The sequence below is a fragment of the Cydia strobilella genome, chromosome 5 (assembly GCF_947568885.1).
Source record: "Cydia strobilella chromosome 5, ilCydStro3.1, whole genome shotgun sequence".
Taxonomy (NCBI): Eukaryota; Metazoa; Arthropoda; class Insecta; order Lepidoptera; family Tortricidae; genus Cydia; species Cydia strobilella.
Genome location: NC_086045.1, coordinates 8,507,158 through 8,531,169, shown reverse-complemented (window position 1 = coordinate 8,531,169; position 24,012 = coordinate 8,507,158). Strand labels below are relative to the sequence as shown.

At 35.7% G+C, this 24,012-nt stretch overlaps 1 protein-coding gene across 2 annotated transcripts; it reads right to left on the bottom strand.

Annotated features, from left to right (window-relative positions):
* Positions 1-1,867: 1,867 nt before the first annotated feature.
* LOC134741419 (trypsin-7-like) lies at positions 1,868-23,566 on the bottom strand. 2 transcript variants are annotated; one of them, XM_063674191.1, is made up of 5 exons: positions 23,437-23,566; positions 3,919-4,114; positions 3,182-3,431; positions 2,829-2,972; positions 1,868-2,601 (listed from the first exon to the last, which is right to left on the bottom strand). In XM_063674191.1, exons 2-5 carry the CDS (start codon positions 4,086-4,088, stop codon positions 2,449-2,451), a joined length of 717 nt encoding a protein of 238 aa, XP_063530261.1. In that variant the 5' UTR covers positions 4,089-4,114; positions 23,437-23,566; the 3' UTR covers positions 1,868-2,448. The 2 variants fall into 2 exon arrangements, with proteins under 2 accessions (XP_063530261.1, XP_063530260.1); XM_063674190.1 differs by lacking the exon at positions 23,437-23,566 and adding an exon at positions 5,929-5,989 and having other exon boundaries at positions 1,872-2,601.
* Between the last annotated feature and the right edge of the window lie 446 nt (positions 23,567-24,012).

Sequence of the window (24,012 nt, the reverse complement as noted above, 5' to 3'; positions counted from 1 at the left end):
GGCCGATTTAAGGGACCACTGATGATATCGTGAATAAAGTCCACCTTTGTTTTGGAAGACCGTCGAGTGAAGATACATGAGATAGCTGAAACTGTACACATTTCATCTAAACTAGTCATATCTTGTAGAAGATTTTACTTGTAGAAGTATGAAAAAGCTTTTCTCACAGCTGCCACGTTTGCTTACAGCCGTTGAAAACCGATATCGCGTTACAATTTTCGACCAATGCTCAGCCAAATGCAAGCGTAATTCCGATGATTTTTAAGTGACTCGTGACAGTGGATAAATCACCATATACGCGAGAGACTAAAAATGGGTCAAAATAATTAAACTTCTGCTAGTGAACGGGTCCCGAAATCAGCGAAACCCAATAATTCGGCAGGAAATGTGAAGGCCACTGTCTTTTGGCATATTTATGATGCAAGGCAAGGGGTTATTTATGATGATTATATACAGAAAGATAAAACAATAAATGGCTTATTTTATTTTTATTTATTTTATTGTTGCAAAATTTTAACGCAGAAGTTGTGAACAACATGCCACATTAGTTAATCAAAGAAAAAAATATTTTAGACCACGACAATGCCCCTGCGCACTCGTCGGCACAGCAACAGCCAAATTAGTGGAATTGCGTCTACTGCCTAACCCACCATATTCTCTAGATTTGGCACCATGTGTTTTTTTTTCATATCCCCAAATATAAGAAAATGGCTCCAAAGAAAAAGATTTTCATCAAATAAGGAAGTCATATCTGAAAAATAAGCATATTTATCAGGGTTTGACAATATTTTTTTGAGGTGTTGCAAGTTGCAAAAGCTGGAACAGCGTTGGACTAAATACTCGTACTATTGTTGAAATGGAAAGAGATAATGTTGAGATACTTATTATAGTAATCAAACAATGTCAAAAAGTATTTTTTTACCTAAAACTCTTTTTTTAATTATATTGCGAAGAATAACACAAGTCACATTAAGGAAATCACCCTTTTGTAAATTTTATTGAATCCATACTAATATTATAAATGCGAAAGTCTGTCTGTCTGTCTGTCTGTGTGTTACCTCTTCACGCTTAAACCGCTGAACCGATTTAGTTGAAATTTGGTATACAGATAGTTTGAGTTCCGGGGAGGGACATAGGATATTTTTATACCAGAACTCACCCCTCAAGGGGGTGAAAATGGGGGTGGAAATTTGTATGGAGAATCAATAACCGCTGAACCGATTTAAATGAAACTTGGTATAGGGATAGTTTGAGCTGTGGGAAATGATATAGAATAACTTTTATCCCCGAAATCATCCCTTAAGGGTGTAAAAAATAGGGTGGAAATGTATAGTGTGGACCAATTTGGGGGTGAAAAAGGATGGATTAAAAAGCAGATTTGTTTAAGAATTAAGGTACCCAAATTACTAATTCCACGCAGACGAAGTCGCGGGCAAAAGCTAGTATATAATATTTTTAGTCCGTCGTCCCTTCAAGTTCATTTAGAAAATGGTCGTGAGTGAGAAAACTGATTGATAGCATCATGCTTGAGCACCCATATAAATCAGCGGGCGATCGTAAAATCCGCCAGACCATGACTTCCTGGGCTTATCATGAAATACCGCCATTTTATGATGTGCCTAAGTATATGTAGGTACCTGATTAATTTACTGATACTAAGGGACCTAGGGAGAAGAATAGTTCTTAAAATAATATTTATCCTTAAAGGGTTTTCATCTAAATAACAAAATAAATAAGTAAATAGTGCCTTTATTGCTAACATCATTTTCATGTATTATAATACATGAAAATTAAATGCAAACTAAAGACGGGGTCCACCAGTGCCGCACACTGGTGGAACCCCGCCTCAAAGCGTACATGGCAAACAAATATTTTTGCAGAAGATTCAGAAAATGTACTGAGTTGATGTTATCGTTTAATGTTTACATGACATGAACAAGTTTGGGAACAAATCAAATTATTTTATTAAATATTTTGATTTGTGTTTATTGTCTATTACAGTTTTTACATGACATCTTAAAGTTGAATTTAGCTTAAAACTTTTATTGTATCCAGTACAATTCATTAGCGCTTGGCTAAACTCGAACATGCGAACTAGTCAACTTGACTATAATATTGCGAGGCAATTGACTAGTAGTTAAGTTAAAGTTTATGAATTTCTTTAAACGCATCGAAACAAATCAATTTTATTCAAATGTAATAAATTTAAAAAGTAAGCTGGAGGGCTTCGTCACTTTTTCTTTAATAGGTATATGACATATATTACAGTTTATAATTAAAAAGACAAAAAACTGAATTTAAATAAACTTTTTATTTATTGCATAAGTATGTATGTATGTATGTATGCAGACTGATTTAGAGAAGTGAAAAAACTCACTTATACGAGTATCTTTAAGATATCAAATGTTTATATTGCCATGCTCGAACTATTTCGTTGTAATACATATTTTAAACACCGGTTTGTCTCTTAATAAAGTCCCTGACATTGGATACATTGGTGTACACCCCGGGATAACCGGGCTGAGCGCAGCCCCGACCAAACGAAACCACTCCCACCTGGAGTCCAGAGCTCTCGTCCACCGCAGGGCCGCCCGAGTCTCCCTGTCCAATTTTGAATATTCAAATAACGTCTTCAAATTTCAATAACAATAATCATATACAAATTAATTTAAAAAAGGCGTTTTGTGTAGGAATACAAATCCAAACTCATAGAAATTAATTCATGAGAATAACTTTTGAGACTCCAGCTAAATTACATACCTGGCGTGCTTGCATCAAAAGACGTTAAGTCCGTGTATTCTGTATTGCGTACTACATGTATGTTTTACCTGGCAAGAATCTTTTCCGCCTTCCGAAACGCCAGCGCAGAACATCCTGGCGGTGATGGCGTTATTGTAGGCCCTCTCACATTCCGACGTGGCAACCACCGGAACCGTCACCGCCATCAGGTTGCGACTAGTGTTACCGTTTTCCTACAATTCCGTTGTTCAGATTAGACAACAATTATACCATTAAAAGTACGGCCTGACATAGTCTAGGATTTATCAAACCAAACTACGTTAAAGTATAGGCATTGGCTTATGCTTATGCTTATACTCGTAGATACTTGTAGATACTGACAAACAACACATAGCATAACATGATTTTTTAGAACCTTGAAATATCATGATTTCATACTTACAGAAGTAGTACCCCATCCGGACACCAGAATATCGGTACCAGGTTGGACAGCCGTGTTCGGAGGTGGCAGCAAGATGGCCCTCGTGTTTGTTCCATCCAAAGTTATTTTCTGTAGCAGCCGTATTACGGCCGCGTCATAATCTGAGTTCGCAGCATTGTAGCGGGGGTGCTGCGTGTAAAGTGACGTAGTGTACACCTTACCACCGGTATCAGACTCTGTGCTACCCGCTCGGATGTACACTCTTATCACCCTGGAATTATTTTTGTTAGTTACAGTACTTTTACTCATATTACCGTGCGTAGATACCTATATTAGAAATAGTACAGGATGCCTATATTTTTACCACACTTGGGTGTAGACTGTGGGAATGTATTTTTTTATGAATGTTTTTTTTTAAATCTTTATTAGAAAAAGGGTTTTTTTACAAATGAAAATGTCACCCTTATTATGACATAGCAAGACAAATCAACTCTTATTATCTACGCTTAATACCTAGGTTAACAATTTCATATATTTTCATCGCCTTTTTTGATTGCGGGTTGGCCAAAAGGAAGTTAACTTCACCTATGTTATATAAATTACAGTTGTATTTTTGCCTAAAGTTTATTCTCTCTGCCTATGCTATGCTCTGCTATGAATGTTCACCGATGATTTTTGTATGTTAAAGCAGGAGGGACCATGCAGCTGTCAATAAAGATAAACCGCTTTACGTATATTTATACCATAATATAACTCACCCAGTCAGGCAATGCGCTGCAGTGAGAACATATCGCGGGCCGATGATAGACCCTCCGCACTGGTAATACTTGTTGCCTGGCTTCTGCACTATCATGTACACCTGGTATGGGACCTGTTGTATCGTCGTGCTGTAGCCACCAACTATCCTGCCTCCGTCTACTTTCGACATCCGGCCATGCTTTTTACATAAAACGTCTGAAATTAATAATAGTTATTTGTTATACAAGGGTGCAAAGTTGTATTTTACCCGCGAGTGTGGAATTGAAACACGAGCAAGCAAAAGGATTCTATAGTTGAACCACGAGCGAAGCGAGTGGTTCTAAAATAGAATCCTGAGCGTAGCGAGTGTTTCAACACACGAGAAGTAAAATACATTTGCACCCGTGTGTAACACAAAACTTTTCACCTCACTATAGCGAGGAAAGTGCAACATCCACAGGCGTAAGATCATCTTCATCACTGGAGTCACTCATTTTTTACGATATTATAATAAAAAACTGGAAATTCTGTATTTTTACGTGAGAAGTTTTCAAGTAAAAATTTTGTTGACAATGTTGACATTTCTGACGTATGAAATGTCAATGATGCCTTTTGAAATTGCATCGACTCAACTTGTGCGTTCAGAATTATATTTAACATCATTAATAAAAAACAAACGTTTCTTATGGAACTTTAAGGTTTATGACATAAAATCATTAAATAAAGCTAAATTTGGTATTTTTTATTAGATAATATAAAATACAAATTAACTAAATTAATTTTTTAACAAATGTTTTGAGAATCTTCTCAAACCATTTGTTTAATGATAATTAATATCGTAAGAACCATTATTATGAGCGTTTGACGTTTTGTTATCTGTCAAGCTACTTAAACACGCTCCATCCAAGGACAAACTACTTTCCCCACTAGTGGATAAAATGCGTTTTTCCCCGCTTGTTTTAAAGGATAAAAGACAACTTTCCGAGCTAGTGAGGGGAAAATTAGTTTCAGCTGTCATATTTACCTACAAAATACTTACCGTTTAAACTCTACGCATAACAAAATAATGCAATAAAATTACAAAATACAACAGATATAGAAATAATACTACTATTTTAAAATACTTCGTAAGAAAGGGCACTTAATGTAGCTAACGATTAATAGAACTGAGATTGTTTTCAATAGCATAATTTATAAAAATGTATGCATATTAATAGCCGTGAAATATGATAATTCTACAAACTGGAAGTCGCCCGGAGCTTAAATAGTCAAATAATGATACCGTATCTACTCAATAGGAGAAATTTCATATAATTTATAAAGCATTATAAACTACATCATAAATGATAGCAGGAATGTCTGATTTCTGAAATAATATGATTATCTTAAACGATTAGCTACGGTCTAGTTTCTAGCCGGAACAACGATAAATTTCGCAGGTTCCTTAAATACTGTTGCCAATTTTGAATCTGTCGTGTCAATCTTCTTGTCCGTGTCAGTTTCAACACAGTTGTCCTGAAAACCTCACTAGCTCATTTCAACGTCGATCATGTTGCTGACTTGTTACAAAATCACGCAAAATATATTATTACTTATGTATAGTAAAATATGTATGTAGGTGCTTTGTATGGGGCACCGAGGGCAGCTACCTGATTCCGTGCTGCTACGCGAAAATGGTCTTAGGAGAAATTATTGGAATTTGAGAAAAAAAATCAGCGCCAATATTAATAAAGCGATTAATAAAGTTAATAATACAACACTATTATAACATATTTTAATAGTATTATATTTCGATCGTTTCTGACAACGTTTTGTGTGACTACAATAACCGGAAATAAAACATCGTATCATAAAAGACATTGTGAGTGTTTCGCCGAAAAAAGTTAAAAATCTCTCAAAGTATGTCATTAAAAACATGCTAATAGCCCGTCACACAAAAAGACGACAGGAACGAAGAGGATAAAATCTTGAGAAGAATAAAGCTTTTTCAAATCCACATTTAAGCCCCAGAACGGAACTATTGTCCTCACCTCTGTTGAATACGACGCAGAGAAATAAAATAAAATAGAAATATACTTCCATGTCGTTATCCAAGTTACATAAGTAATGAGTATGTTTTGAAAGGAAGTCCTTATATATATTTTGCTTAGAAATTGCTTTCCGTAGAACGATCGGCATAATTAAAATAATGGACTTTAACAACAGCGATATGAGCGCAATTAAATCACAATTTCCATGTAAGCTATTAAACATATCCTTGTCGTTTTCGATCTTTTCATATTCTTGCCTAATTACCTCTTGATTCCGGGCCATATATCCTACTTTCCTGTTTATGTGTTTCATTCTAGCTCTGAGTGGCAATAAAATAAGGGCTATCAATAGTGTATTTTTCTAAGTTCCAAGGTAGGTAGGTACTTCGAATAATTTCGATAAATATGGAGTAGATACATAATATAAGCCGCATTGTTGTCCACTTGGATCGTTGAACACTATGTAAATAGGAAATAAAATCAACTTATATACAAAAGGTTGTCTGGAAGAGATCGCTTTTTAGCGATAAGACCGGCTGTTGTTGCCTAGTCTTAAGCTTGTATAATTTCGCTTTATGTGTATTTTTTAACTTTACGGTGCGCAATAAAGAATATTTTGCCTCGCCTACTGTGAGAGTGAAGTAAATGACCGTACGACAGTGTATATGACTGGGTAACCGATAATGTATTAACAAAATGTGATATAAATATCTAGACATACTTTATTACATTTTGCTAATGTAGCAATTAATTAGCATAGTAGCAAAGTAATTAGCATAGCAGCAAGTGTAATTGGTGTAAACCGTTCTTGTGAATATAAATAAATAAATGTAAATCAGAACATTTCTCAGCTAAATCTGGTTAATAATAATATAATTATTAGATTCTGGTCTATTTACTGATCATTTTGTTCGGACATATTTGACTTACATTCGTACAGTTGAAAGTTCGGCCGGTAGCTCATTTTTATACCTATAGTTTCGTACCAAAGGGTAAAAACGGGACCCTTTTACTAAGACCTCACTGTCCGTCTGTCTGTCTATCACCAGGCTATATCTCTTGAACCGTAATAGCTGGACAGTTGAAATTTTCACAGAATATGATGTATTTCTGCTGCCGCTGTAACAACAAATCGTAAAAACAGAATAAAATAAATATTAAAGTGGGGCTCCCATACAACAACCCTTCGTGCGCGAGTCCGACTCTCACTTGGCCGGTTTTTAGGGTTACTTATAGTCTCGCCATGTCCGTCCGTCAGTCCGTCTGTCTGTCTGTCCGAGGCTTTGCTTCGTGATCGTTAGTGCTAGAAAGCTGCAATTTGGCATGGATAATGGATATATTTATATAGAGGTAAATCAATAAATCCAACAGTCGTAACAATAAAAACTAAAAAAAAAATATTTTAGGGTAGGTACCTCCCCAACACGTAAAGTGGGGGTGGAATTTTTTTTTCGCTTCAACCCTACAGTGTGGGATATCGTTGGATAGGTGTTTCAAAACGAATAGGGGTCTTCAACAATTATTTTTTGATCAAGTAAATATTTTCGGAAATAACCGACACGTAACTTTTGACTTATGGGTCCAAAAAATATGAAAAAAATTGTAGAAATAGAGCTTTACAAAGACATTAAATGAAAACTAAGCGAACGTGATCAGTCTAGCCATTTTCCAGTTATAGCAAAAAGTCTCCCCTTCATAGTAAAAAGACAACAGTTAAACTTTATATTACGGGTATTAAATGGGTTTTTTAAAGTTATTTGGAATTATTCATGTAAATAAAGTAAAATGTAAGATAACAAATTCTCCAAAACAATTTCATTGGCTGAATGACTAATGCCGGTGACTAATATTGGCCGTTATAGAACGAAAAAGTAAAAAATTAAAAAGTAAGATGCAATCTCGCTGATTTTCATACTTTAATTAACGAATCATTTTTAGCTGCAGTTTCCTAATTTTTTTTTTTCATAAATATTGCAATATAATATTTTTCGATATAGATTATTATGACCAGACATGCAGTCTCCAATTGAAAGTAGGTAAGTTCTAAGGAAAAAATATAAATATATGCAAATTGGTTTTGTCTTTATGCTTTCCTAGCATTTGATATGAAAAGTAGATTATTTAACTCGGGTGAAAGGCACCAAGCATCATTTATTTCCTTTGTGCTTTGTGTCAATCTTCTATACTAATAACTCCAGTTTAGCCTATTGTGACCCCTACACTGAGCATGGCCCGACATGATCTTGGCCGGTTTTTGATTCATTGTTCCATTAATTCAAGGTAAAAATACGATGATTATTCGTATTCATAATTGAAATCTAGTCTAATAAATGTCAATTTGCCTATCTAAATACTTACCTTGAAGTTTGTTTAACAAAACAAGTTCATCTGATTATAGACATGTAAATAAAATTGTAAAGCACGCCGTCACTTCCCGTCAATGGTTGAATTAACGTCTATGAAAAGCGGAATTCATTTAGCCCATGTAATTACTTCACTAATAAACTCTACAACAAAACGCCTGACGTCAATGCCAGCTCTGACATGACGTATATGTAATGTTTAATTACAAGTTTTTTAAATGTTTCCTTTGAGCCTCGTATACAGTTTAAATAATGAGAGTAATGATATTGTCTTTGGTTACCGCGATAGTTACCCATGAAATAAAACTACGAGGAACTAAGTTGGATTATATCGCGTATATTGAATTTAGTATATAGGTACATCCCGACGTTTCGACCCCTTTACAGCGTTCGTGGTCAACGGGTGACTGAGGAAAAAGCTACAAGCCGGGTCGGGTAAACTACTACTTTCAATATATGCGATATAATCCGATTTCATAGTTTTATTTTAATGAGAGTAATGCCTAACGTCAAATGGGAAGACTAGAGGTAGCTCTGCTTTCGAGGTAAAAAGATAGCTCGCCAATATTTGTAATGTGCGAAACCATTAGATAATTTTGGCAACTTTTCGACGACGAACTGATTCACTAATCGTATAGATTTAGGTATTACACGTCACTGTATTAAGAAGTATCGAAAATATATAAACAACTTAAAAATTTGTATGTCTTGAGTCAGGGCATTGAAGTCACTTGCATGTCCTATTTATGGTTTTTTGTGATGCGACATTCCAACACTATGTGTTCGATGGTCTGGTCTGGATGTCCAAGTATAATAATTATATTACAGATTCACATGGTACAAAGTAGTAATATTTTCATTTTATATTGCTACATTCTTATTGAACTAGTGCCATGTACGTACGTATTAATAACAAAACAGGTCACTCACCTATTTTAAGTCGAGCGTTCTTCGACTTAAAATACGTGAGTGACCCTTTTTTTATTTTAAATATATTCAATATAATCACGTAACATTGTCGCCTGAAAGTACGGGGTTCGTTTGCGTCAAATCCGCTAGTTCTGATTTTTTGCAGACTTGTTTATGATGTTGGCCCAATGAATAATCCGAGTTTGAGACAAAAAAAATAAAAAACCGCGAATATTTGGCCGATTAGAACCCCAAAGAACGAGTTTTTGATAGTACCTTCTCAAGAATTTTTTAAGTAGAATTAATTTTCTACAATACGAGACTAGAGTTATTAATTAATAAGTTCGAAAAAATTATAAATTTTTAAAGGCTTTATCTGGGAAGCTATTTAGATCTACAGAGACAATTCTAGTCTCGTATTGTAGAAAATTTAGTTTTATTTAAAAACGCCTTGAAAAGGTACTATCAAAAACTAGTCCTTTAGGGTTATAATCGCCCAAATCTAAAAAAATCCGAAATTTTCGCAGTTTTCTTTTTGCATTTTTGGCGCTCGAGGTCACAAACTTGGATTATTGATTGGGCAAGCAATTATAAACAAGTCTGCAAAAAATCAGAGCTACCGGATTTGACGCAACGCTAAGTGTATAAAGTTACTTTATTAATACGTATGCACGTATTGGTGCATTTGCCTCCTCTTATTCGCCCGGCCTTAGATAAAGGCAAAGGTTCTCTATAGTTATGGTCTCCATAATCTAATACTCATAGTACACATACGCCACTGGGTAATAGTCTCCTAATAAACGTACTAAGTAAGTCCACAGTAATAGCCGTAGGTATATACTTCCCTTTTATTTAATGTACACGGCCCAATTAGCTATTCAAATACACTTTCCCACAATAAATATACGCTTACAACTAAACTTTGACCCATTTAGTAAGTAATTACACTCGTGACAGTGAATTTTGTCACGTACGTGGGCAATTACGACCCACGAAGGTCAGGCTATTGGTCAATTCACGTGAGAAATATTATGACTATCAAACCGTATCGAGATTAGAATTTCATAAATTGAAAAATGTTTTGTGAAACATGGCATAAATAAAACAGATTAAGCCGCCTGATCCATACGCCAGCAATTACTGTACATCTTGCACTCTGTTCCACCTATACATAAATGTAATTTCCTATGAATTGGCAGATACGAAAAATGTATCTGTGTATTATAATTATTAATAAAATTAATTATTTTTTAAGCTCTTGTGTAGGGGAGGTAGGAGAGCCTGGGGCAGATGGGAGGTTCGGGCCCCACCTTGTAAATCGGGACGTGTAGAAGATACTTAAAATTGTATACTGTGGTATTCAAGACTAGTTACTGGCATGAAAACTCAGGCTAATCTCTTTAGTGATATTGTTTAGTGGTCAGTGTCACATGGTGTCGACGGTTTCATGAGTACAAAATGAAGTATTTTGATGTGATTTCGAAGGAAATAACATGATCTGTAAAAAACGTAAGTTTCTGTATTTATATATCTAGTTAAGTGTTTCCGAAAGTCTATGTTAACGTATAAATTAAGATAATTAATTTGACTACAAAAAACATACTTGAATATATTAGTGAAGTGAGCATGCCCAATGCTCCCGCCCTTTCTGTTTATTTTGGCAATCGGTGAAAATCGGCAATCGTCTTTCTATCACTTTGTTGGCCAGATTGAAGTTCGCCACTATTAAACATGGCTACTATTAAATTCATGCGTATGAATAAATTACGTAATAAATGTACGTTTCCAGAGCCGAAACATATATCCCATTCACAGACATGTAAACCAAATTGTGAAACCTAAAGATATGGAGCAAACGGGGAAGATTTTAGTATACTTTAGATATGCCTATCTGGTTAACATCGAATCTTAGATCCATTTTATTAAGTACGTAAAAAAGATTAGTATTGAGTACTAAATCTTTAAAATCTTTTATTTTCCCGCACTAATAACCTTTCGTATGCTCCTGTTAAAAATTTGCTATGTAAATAGCAATCATGACAACTTCATGTTTAAGTTGAATATGTATGGGCCAGATCTGCTCCTAAGCATACGAAAGGTTAAAACTGTTAACTGCTGGTCGATTTCATTGCAAGTTTTATAGTTATATATTACTCAACAAGTAATTTAATAAAAAAAACGCATTTAACACAGTGCCCAAACCTTCCATTGGAGTGCCCAAACCACGCGACCACAGGGCGGTTTGGGTACTTGTGACATGGTTTAAAAAATCTCTTGCAAGTTTAGGACTGCCTAATAGATACGTTTAAGTGTTGTTATATAATGTATGCAATAAAAAGTGGATTATGTTAAAATATTACGTTTTTATCACAACTAAGGTAAAAAACCGGCCAAGTGCGAGTCAGACTCGCGCACGAAGGGTTCCGTACCATTACGGAAAAAAAACAACAAAAAAATCACGTTTGTTGTATGGGAGCCCCATTTAAATATTTATATTATTCTGTTTTTAGAATTGTTGTTATAGCGGCAACAGGAATACATCATCTGTGAAAATTTCAACTGTCTAGATATCTCGTCTATCGTACCGTCGTGTCGTGTCGTCGTATCGTCGTATATCGTCGTATGTGTGTCTGTCGTGATAGCACGGTTCATGAGATATAGCCTGGTGGTATAGACAGACGGACAGCGGAGTCTTAGTAATAGGGTCCCGTTTTTACCCTTTGGGTACGGAACCCTAAAAAGTGCCCAATGCGAAAATGCCTCACAAAAAGTAGGTAAGTATAGTAGGCCAAGCAATAAGAAGGTATAGAGGGAAATGCTAGGAACACAATTTTTAACTTCGTAGCTTTGTTTGGACTAGTTAGGAGAAAAACATATCAAAAGTCCCCGACAGTAACCCTGGTGCTGAGGAGGAGAGGGGGGTTTGAAGGTTAAATTTTTCGGTTTTTCGATTATATCTCGGAAACTATGGGTCTGAGCGCCATGGCTACTTATACAAAATGAAAAGTGATTTAATAATAATAACGTGTACAACATTGTTATGGCAGGTGTCCGGACCTCTCAGCAATAGCCCAATCTTTTGACCAGCCAAACTTCAACACCATAACCGGCACTCTTTTCCACTGTGTTTATAATAGCCTCTACGCCTGTTGGAACCGATTTACGGGTATCTATTTGTACCCGTGAATGGGTTCTAGCAGGTGTATTACATAACAGCAAACTTCTCCAAAGGGCATCTACGTGTTGGATCTGTATCCCCACGCACGCCTATCAAATGACCGGGATGTATATACCGTGAGTTTATATGAGATACAAATAATAATAATAATAACATGCTTTATTGTGCACACTACATGAAAAAAAGATACAGACATTGAGAAAAGATATAAATTGGTAGGTAACAACAGGCGGACTTATCGCTAAACAGCGATCTCTTCCAGCCAACCTTCAGATAGAGAGATGGCGAACGAAACGGTAGTTATCGGGTGGTGCAAAATAAAGAAAACAATAAAAATACAATATAATACATATACTACACATAATTATATAGTTAAATTAGACTACATGTATTATTGTATAGTATACATATATATATATATAAATGACAAAGGAAGCCATAATAACGACAAATAAATTAAAGGACAACAGGATCATTATGAAATAGACAAGTAATGATCTTTTAATAGGTTTTTAAAAATGGGGAGTGATTTAGCACGTCTAATATTAATGGGCAGATTACGAGTATTCCAGAGCCGGACAGCACGAAAACTGAAAGAGTTGATGTAAAATTTTGAACAACAGGGAGGGGGGACAAGTAGCAGATTTTGAGAGCATCTAAGTGAGGAAAGATATTTAAACCGGGCTTTAAGATAGGAAGGAGTATTAGGGTGAAATAGAGTGGCATACAGAAGAGAAAGAATATGTGTGTTGCGTCGGAATCGGATGGGCAGCCACTTAAGCTGCGAACGAAAGCTTGAAATATGGTCGAATTTGCGCAACCCGAAAATGAACCTAATGCAGACGTTTTGAAGTCGTTCGAGTTTGTTCAATTGCTCTAATTAATTAATTGATTTAATTTGTTACAAGTTTTATTAGGTCAATTTTTTTTTAATATCTTGTATAGTTTTTGAGATATCCGCTCTTGAAAGTTTTATCTTGATTATCTACATTAGTAAAGCTGCTAGGCCGGATTTGGTAACGTTTTCGTATAAATAGGGGGTGCTGAATTCATTTATGGTATCAACATTGACACCATTCCTAAGTAAAAACAAAAAAAAAAAGATTTTTTATAAAACTCCTCTTTACGCCTAAACCGCCGAACCGATTTCGTTGAACGATACGATACGATGATACGAAAACGATTCCAAACCCGGCCTAGCAGCTTCACTGATGTCATCAATCAAGATAAAAATGAGAGCCCTAAATAAACCTTCGAGAGCGGATATCTCAAAAACTATACAAGATATCGATAAACTTGACTGAATAAAACTTATAACAAATTAAATTTCTTTTCATTTTGGATAAGTGGCCAAGTCGCTCAGACGCACTGTTTCCGAGATATAATCGAAAAACCGAAAAATGGAACCTTCAAACCCCCCTCTCCCCCAGCACCAGGGTTACGGCCGGGGACTTTTGATATGTTCACCTCCTAACTAGCCCAAACAAAGCTACGAAGTCAAAAATTGTGTTCCTAGCATTTCCCTCTATATCTTTTTTGGGCATTTATTTCCTGGCCTATAGGAAATATTTTACAATTTCGATAACTAAAACACTTAAGTTTATAGAGCTGGCGGTTTCCTCGCACAACGTATCATCAGCATTGCGATACAGCGGGGAAATGCCGCCAGCATCCTTGGTACAATGCCTCAATTTCGTTTACGTAGTGTACCACTGTATATATCTTGTATGTAAATAAAGTGTTTTGAAAACACTTAAAATAATTCAATTTATTTTCGCGGTGGGAGGTTGTTAGTTTATATTAGTATGACAGAATTAAAAAAATACTGTTGCACCATTTTTGATAAAATCACTTCGGCTAGACGGGAATGGCAATTTCTATGTATTATAAATTTACATTATTAAACAGACAATTAATACTCATCCAGCCGTCTTCCTCGTCTCGACAATAATGTACCTACTATTATTTTGCTACAATATTAAACCTTACTGACTGCTTCTATATTTTTATGTTATCACATACCTTATGTGCACGTGTGATTCTCACTTTTGTCATTTCTTTTTGTAATACAATCAAGATCTGTTTGTTCGTTTAGGTTTTAATTGGCACCCGGTAGACACCAGGTGACGTTTCGAAGGGTCTCTCCCGCTGAACCGTTATCAATACCTACTTGAAGTCTCGAGCGTATTGCGATCCACCATACTTAACGCATTGACTGCTGAGTGCGTAGCCAACGTGCAATCGTTAACGATAAGTAGCATGAATCTAGTACAACTGGATCGGTCATGAGGGGTGGGGGGAAATGACCGAACGGGATAGTCTTATGTATCTTTCAGTAGGAGTAGCAGAGAATGGTCTCATCGGAAGATCAGCGCTGGAAGTCGCCAGCAGCATGCTGAGATGGGGCCATTTCGTGACACTTTATTTTCACTATGTTCTTTTAATGTATGTCTATTGTCTGTGTGTTTACGAATAAAAACTATTCTATTCTATTCTAGAAAGCGCTGTTATTGTTTGTCCTTGTTACAGTCTCACATTTTTTTTTATTCCCCACCTTAAATTTGTATGGTTTATGGTGGGCTACAAATCTAATCGACCAATCATATTGTCGCATTGCGTATGTTCCGTCCCTCACGGGCGCATGCGTATAGCTGATCTATGTAATGCTAGGTCTAGTAGTAGTAGTAGTAGTAGTAGGTCTAGGTCTATGGTCCGTAGCGAACGAAACGCAACTGTCACTGTCGCACTAGTGGAGAAGAGTGATAGAGAGAGACGGCTACGATACGCTACGGAGCGTTAACGATTGGCACGTTGGCTACGCGACCTGGCATTCATTAACTTGCGCCAGATGCGGTACTTCGCTCAGTGCTTTTATCGCATATAAAGTTTCACTTGACTTTAATCCAGCTGGGGTAGCACCATACCTGTCATGTTCTAACAAGTATGTAAGTGCGAAAGTGACGGGCATAGTGACAGGCGATAAAAATGGAACCATGCTACGCCCGCAGGTATATGTATCAAACACATAACGAACTTTCATGCTATATACAAATATGATAAATATACAAAAATAAAAAAGTCAAAGGAACTCTGTTTGTCTATCTGTTAACTCTTCTCGCAACCGCTGAACCGATTTAGATGAGTTTGGTCCCCAGATAGTATTTTATATGTTAAGATGGATGTGTGGCGTGACTAGAATGGATAGGGAATGAGTATATAAGAGGTAGCCTGAAAAAGTAAGGGCAAATCGCCTAGCGTGGTACGGGCATGTTATGCGCAGGGATGAAAGTCATGTGACGAGAAAGGTATTACGAATGAATGTGGAGGGAGGTACGAGGAGAGGGAAACCGAGAAAAAGGTGGATGGACTATGTGAGAGATGATATGAAACGAACGCAAGTGAAGTACAGAGGTATGGAAGAAAAAGACATGCTGCGCCGACCCCAAGTGAATGAGTCAAGGGCAAGCGAATGATAGTATTTTATACAATTGTGCTTGCTGTTTGGCCTTATTGGGTACACGAAGCTTGCTGAGTGGCCTTATTGGGTACGAGATTGAAAAGCTTGAATATATCACTATTGTATACAATACTTTTTAGGGTTCCGTACCCAAAGGGTAAAAATGGGACCCTATTACTAAGACTCCGCTGTCTGTCTGTCCGTCTGTCCGTCTGTTCGTCTGTCTGTCACCAGGCTGTATCTCATGAACCGTGATAGCTATAGACAGTTGAAATTTTCACAGATGATGTATTTCTGTTGCCGCTATAACAACAAATACTAAAACAGAATAATATAAATATTTAAATGGGGCTCCCATACAACAAACGTGATTTTTTTGCTGTTTTTTTCCTTAATGGTACGGAACCCTTCGTGCGCGAGTCCGACTCTCACTTGGCCGATTTTTCTACGAGTCAACAAATACAATACTTTAAACTAGTAGAATCATATAGGTAAACAAACCAAAAGCATACCGCTAAGATACGCGAGCAGCCGCGATACCTTCATACTCGTACGCGCCCCGGCCGGGGCCCAGCGGGTTGGTGAACGACACTTTCTCGTAACTCATGAGGCCCTGGTACCTGCTCCTTTCAGACAGTTTTTTAATCGATTTTGGCCACCGTAGCCTAAGCGGTTTTCGTAGTCTGTGGATGTTGCTATATTGTGGGTGTTGTTGTGAGTGTCACAGGCGCATTTCTGACTTATGAAGCAATTGTTTCTACCTACTATACCTAAAATAAATAATTAATTTGAGCTATCGTTTTGTTTCGTACTCTTGATCGCGGCGAGCTGTAAATAGTCAATTTCATTATAGTTGACTAAACCGTTTCGAAATGAATATTATAGTTCAGTTGAAGCCCATATATGAAAAGTACCCAATTACAGTTTGGTATACGAAATCTTAATTCAACCATTACAGTCGATGAGTAGAAAAAATATTTATTCATCGATCCTGCTCACAATTTTCACGAGACTCGGTTAAGAATTGCGACCTGTAGAGGAGAACATCCGGACATACGAAAACATTTTTGCTCAAGCTGAAACGGACACCTTTGCTAACGCTCGGTCAAAAAATAATCTAATGATAATAATAGGTACCTAGTAGTAGTACTACTACTAGTACAGTTTAATATTATTTAATGTATAAAAAAATGTCAAAACGATAAAATATTGCATTGCATTAAGTTATAAATCCGAGACGCACTTGGCCAGTTTTTGAGTAGGTACTTATGTTGCCAGCAACTGACATAGTAATTTTGATTTTGCGTTATATCACTATCAATTTCGTTTATAATATTAAGGAAAGGGACGCAACGCAATGCGAAAGCATATGTGACAAAACATCAAAGTATAATTATAATAAAATAATACAAGTACCTAGGAGTAGACATCTAGGTAACTACGAGTAACGTAGGTCTGTACTCGTACTTTTATATTTTATAGTTATTTAATAACTTCGGTATGATTTATGAATATTGTACATTTCTAGGTGACTCGTGAGATAGAGTACTAAGTTATGTGGTTGTAAATTATTTTATTGCGATCCTTGCATTTAATTGCAAAGCTCAATGCTTCAAACAGTAAATATTTATGCAAGTATTGCGCGCCACTGAACAGATCATGGAAGTTAGTACCTAAGTAGGTACCTTATCTAAAATTTCGTTTGCATTGTATTTTGGTGGGTTATTAATTACCTGTTCGTCCCTGTAGCCGTAGAAACGTCCGGTTGTTGGTGCGCAGAGGCAAAAACATTCCTTAGGGAAGTGGGGCGCCGCTTGCAAGAAAGGGACAGTGACCCGCTCTCCGGGTATTTACTGGTGCAAAGGCTGTCCATCGCAATTCCACGCGGTAACGCAGCGAGTGTGATGGGCACCTTTGCGCCGGGGGTTGCGCGGTGAGGACTCTTTTCAGTAGTTTTTTTATTGCGTGTTTAATTTTAGATTTATTTAGGTTTCTTAGATTTAATTTAGTTTTATTCATATATTTAGTTCATAAGTTATTTTTCTTTTTAAGATATTGTTATTCTTTATATAAATAAATGTACCCTTCTCATTCTTATGTAATGGATAATTGTAATATTTAACTCAATAAGACTAAGAGGCGTACTCTGCTTGTAATAACATGTTATGGATTTGTTTTATATATGATCTGTCGATGTCAAAAAAGGCGTTTCTTGTTGAAGAAATGTCACTTTTGTCACTCACCTAACCTGTTATTACCATGAATACGCCTCGTTTTAACAAGGTCCTGATGCTGATTACTTTTATTACGTTGTTAAAACCACAACAACGTCTGTTCTAACGTATTTTGTTTACATTAAATATGTAATAATATTTTCATTGTTATTGTATTTTGTAATGTTGATTCATGAATGCCTACATGTTATGATAATTATTTATGTAATTCTATCACATAGCAAATTGTAAACATGCATGATTTTTGTAAGATGTTTGGATGATCTCAGATCAGAATCTTTCGAAATGAGAGAATAAAATGTAAAGCCGGTAAAAACAGGCCATACAAAAAGTGTAGTAAGATGTAAGTTAAGACTGTAGCAAGTTGTAATAACAAAGATCAGAAATTGTCGCCCAGATATAGCTTAATAAAATATTTAAAATAGGTAAGGAACAGTAGAGAAACGAACGGGAAGGTTACTCAACAAGTAAAATAGACGGCACCGGGGTGACGGGGAGACATTATTACTTGTTTGCTTATTTATACATAGCATAGGTACAGTCAAGGGCATAAATATATATACATTCCCAAAGTTTCAAAAATATGTGTACGCTTCTTACACCTTAGACATACGAAGCCATATATGGCAGTAATAATATTCAACTCTTTTGACAGCAACTAAAGTTCAAATTTAAACAAAATAATTTTATATGACATGCACTAGAGGGTCCATTATCATCATGCTATTCATGTGTAGGTACTTAATGGATGCAAAAACACGATTTTTTAAATTGTAACAATGAACTATTAACCGTTGCGTGCTTAACAAGATTTCAGCTAAGAAAACGGCATCCGTAGTTCAAAGTGATTAACCTTGACGATTGTTACAAATGTTACAATAGTTCGTTTTGTTCTCTCGTGATCCAAACCGTTCAGTTTGACTTGCCTAATATAAAAGTATATTTTCGCATATGCTTTCCTAATTCAACCATTTATCATAATCACATTCAAAACTGTTTATATCGCATGGTTTAATTTCATAATTAACGTTAAAAGGCATGACCAGTGAACATGGCAAACATTTCAATGTGTAAATAAATTGACTTGTTGATCATTATGTACGTATCCTCATAAGCTACAGGCCAGTTCGAACGTACACTGACATAAGAATTATATCTAAATGATGTAATTTAGTTATCGTGCATTTCACTCGTACTTGTCCGCACATGTATTGGCGTGAGCGAGACGCTCGATAACTCTTGGTGTTGCGGGTGTCCATGGGCGACGGTAATCTTACTATAAGGCGATTCTTCTGCTCGTTGACCTCATATATCATAAATAAAAATATTCTGATGTCAGTGTACGTTCGAATTGGGTTCTAAGGCGAAAAGTATTAATTTCAGAACATCGAACATTTATTCAATTTTTACAAGCAATAAAAATAACCAAAAATTACAAAAAACTATTACAAATATGGAATCAATGAAATATTAGATACTTTTTTAGAGATGTATCCAGTCTCGAAATATCGAATTACACTAAAAAAAACTAAAAACTAAGTAGTTCACCAATCGACGACAATAAGCAAGACTATTCTGCAACCATTTGTTACTTTTCGTAACGGCCCACTTCACATTACGGGTACAATATTGAATGCAAATCGATTCCATTATATATCGATGAACTGTCTCGGCTCACATGCCCGTCTGATGGAGGCAGTAACCACAAAATTGCAAATTTGCGGCCTGGCGACACCATTATAGATTAAAATTATATTGCGGCGTATGGATATTCGACAAATTATACGTTGGTCCTTAAAATATAAACGTCGGAAGTTACTGCTTTTTTGCAAATAATATTCTTTACGTCATTTCACTTGTGTATAATTTCTAAATTTGTATTGGCGCTTTTTGTAGAGACGATTTTTAGCCTTATAAGTCAATCAAACTTTGAAGTGTAGATGTATGTATGTGAGGTGTCTGATGTGGATCGGCAATCAAATCTGCAACATGCCAATGAGTATAGTAATTCATGCTTAAACGTAACTATTAGATAATCATCACACATTATGTCGCAGAATGTTGCGCAAATTTAACTATAAAGAGAATTTTTAAGGTTATTGATGTCAGTAAAAAAGATGAAAATAATAAATAACGATAAGCGGCGTCTTGGGTTATATTCGATGCGGTTCTGATGAAAACGTTTATAAAGGTACTAGTAGGTATGTGCATATTAGACAATATTTGATTGATTTCCGCTTACCATCACATTTAATTAATTAATATACACGGAATTAGAGCAAAAAGGTTTCAAATTGATCCCGATTATTGGGTAGTTTGATAAATATGTATCTTTTTTAAATCTGATTTTTATTATAAGCGCTGGTGGCCTAGCGGTAAGAGCGTGCGACTTTCAATCCGGAGGTCGCGGGTTCAAATCCCGGCTCGTACCAATGAGTTTTTCGGAACTTATGTACGAAATATCTTTTGATATTTACCAGTCGCTTTTCGGTGAAGGAAAATATCGTGAGGAAACCGGACTAATCCTAACCAGGCCTAGTTCCCCCTCTGGGTTGGAAGGTCAGATGGCAGTCGCTTTCGTAAAAACTAGTGCCTACGTTAATTCTTAGGATTAGTTGTCAAGCGGACCCCAGGCTCCCATGAGCCGCGGCAAAATGCCGGGATAACGCGAGGAAGATGATGAATCTGGTTTTTATTGAATAAATATATTTAAATGTTAATCAACTACTTACTTTTTTATTTATTCCCTGTTTTTGTGCCAATTAAAAGATATATAATTTTCAATGTAGTGAATAAAATCTTTATTTTTATTAGCAATATCTATTAAATAAAAAATAATAAAAAACCTATGCAATTATACCAATAAATGCCTGACATCATTTTGGAAAAGAGCTGATTCTCTTCAAACTGCTTGATCGATTTTTATTATTCGTATTTTATAATGTACTCTTGACGATCATAATATTAATTCTTATATCTATATTGACATAATATTTTATAATGTAATGTAATATTATGAAATAAAAAAAAATATCATATCATATCATATCAATCAGATAGTTAAGAACGCAAGGACCTTTCACGTAAAAACCGCATCGAAATCGGTCCATCTGTTTGAGAGCTACGATGCCACAGACAGACACACAGGTAGACATTTATCGTCATACGTATAACACCCCTTTTATAGCATCGGGGGTAAGAAATACCGCAAGTATTAAACTTTTACCATTATTAAGTTATACATACATAGAAAGTGGACTATAGACTTGGATAATCTAGTCATGTGGCAGTTTGTGTATAGGTACCCTACGCCTACCGCTCCAGAACCAGCACCTATATAATGAAATTCTGGAAATGGAGTTTTCCATTCTGCGTTATGATAAATGTGAAATGACACAAGAAATACGTCAGTAAGGTTTCACCCGCGTCAGAGTAAGCGTTCAGTGTTCATCTATCTTGCTTGGAAAAACTGTTCTTGCCAGCTTCCTTTAGACTAATCTTAGGTCTACTTTCTCGTAAATAAATAATATCTCTATATTTATTCCATAGGTATAAGAAGGAGGCCTTTTTGTTTCCAAACCTAATCCGTAATTAACAAAGAGATACAAAGTAAACAAAATATAGCGGTTTAGTGGCTTTTAGGGTTCCGTACCCAAAGGGTAAAAACGGGACCCTATTACTAAGACTCCGCTCTCCGTCTGTCCGTCTGTCCGTCTGTCTGTCCGTCTTTCTGTCAGCAGGCTGTATCTCATGAACCGTGATAGCTAGATAGTTGAAATTTTCACAGATGATGTATTTTTGTTGCCGCTACAACAACAAACACTAAAAAGTACGGAACCCTCGGTGGGCGAGTCCGACTCGCACTTGGCCGAGTTTTTTTATTTTATCTACACACATAGCTTAAACACTACATGATGCGTTCATAAACCACAAATTACAACCAGCTTAAAGATAAACTGTTTTGTTAGAACTAGATTTCTTAAGAATCTGCGAAAATGTTATTATTGCATAAATATATGTATATCGATTTTATAATTATATTTAAATTTCGAACAACTGAAAAACAAAGCAATGGGGAGTGCGCACAAGAACTACATGACCTGATCCCACCTTCCCCTTTTCATCATCGGACGTCCAGGCGCGGGGAGCGAATGCACCCGTTCGTTGTATTGTAAACATTCCATTTGTCCGCACTAAACGATTTGACTCGTCTTTTTTTGGTGCGGACTGCTAAGGAATCGAATGCGCTTCCACCATCTGTATTCCCTGACAAATATGACCTCGGTCTCTTCAAAGCAAGAGTGAAACAATTATTGCTGAACCGGTAAGCTCCATCTTAGTGTGACTAGGGTCAATCGCCGGGGGTGTGTCCACGAGATATAACTACATAATATGTAATTTCATATTAATAACGTTCACAAGATATAATGAACATCAAAATCAATATTTTATTAGGAATAACGGTCAATTAACATAATATTCATTTTGTATAATGATTTTTATATAACACTCAAATACTTTATGTAACATACGTAACATATATCGATCATAGTATATACTATCTTTTAGTATAATGATTATAAAATATAATAGCGTATGATATACTCAATAGGTTATGCTATAATGCTTTAATATAACATCATCTCCAATATATATAAGCGGAAACATGCTAATTAGTTTTATATGTTTATATGTTTCCATAGCTTTAGAGTAAAAATTTAACTATTAACATAGAAAATAAACTTACAACAACCAATTGAAATGTAAAATCTTCGAAACTCATTTACTCAGTTTTAACTCAGGTAACGTTTCTTAGGTAGGTACACAACGCAGTCCAATTAGCGTTGTTAAATATTAATTTCAACCTTAATCAATCAACCCTTGAAATCGTTTTTATCAATTATAAATTGAGAAATATTTAGGTACCTCAAAATATGCTTAGATAATGAATAATGATACAAATAATAAAATAAATTATTATTAATAAAAAATGTGTTTTTAACATTTGATTCTGCTAAATTTACAATGTAATTTATTTATTTAAAATTATAGCTTTTTATTTAAGTAAACAGTATTTATCAAAATAGTTACCTTAATGTCAAAACTATTATTGTATAAATAATAAATAATATTTATTTAATAAATAAATGGTATGGCATTTATAAAAATATATTTTTTTACTCACTATAATGTACATATAATACTAATGTCAAAATAGTATACTATAACGATATAATACGTAGGTAGTCAGGAGAATCAAAATTTTGGTCATTAATATCATATTTTCTGCTAATTCCAATTCAAGTGCCCTACATAACAACATTACATTCACAACACATTTCATTAATCACATTACATTATATTCACAAGCCGAGCCGATACATGCACTTTCTTTCAGACAACAGATTCCAATGCATTTAAAATGCTCTAGCACATTTCTCACGCTCCAGTAACTTGTTAATCACTACATAGTAACGCAATTAATTGCATGCAAAAAACGCTTCATTTCTGTTCACTTTTCTATCCTTAACCTTATTGTGTAGGGTGTCAAATTCTATGATATCTTTGGTTTATAGTAACACATTCGGTGCAGTTTTAGGTGAGAGGAACAAGCGCGCGCGCAGCCGTACGCACAAGTCTTCCGTCGAGCTCAGTGCCTCCACGACACTGGCCGAGAACGAACTTGGAACCTCGAACCACACCTCTCCAACGCGAATCCTTCGTGCTCTGTGATTGAACTTTAACGAACTTTTTTGTGGCATTTTGTGACTGTGTTACTAAACCGTCTCTTTGGTGAGTATTTTTATTTATACCATTTTTTAAAAGACAGTGAGATGACAAAAGAGCGAAGTAAACTTTCGTAAAAACGATTGCGGCCTCGCCGGCTCTCTCCTTATAATCAAAGAAAGCGGAGATTAGACGGCTCGTTGCTGGTTGATAAAT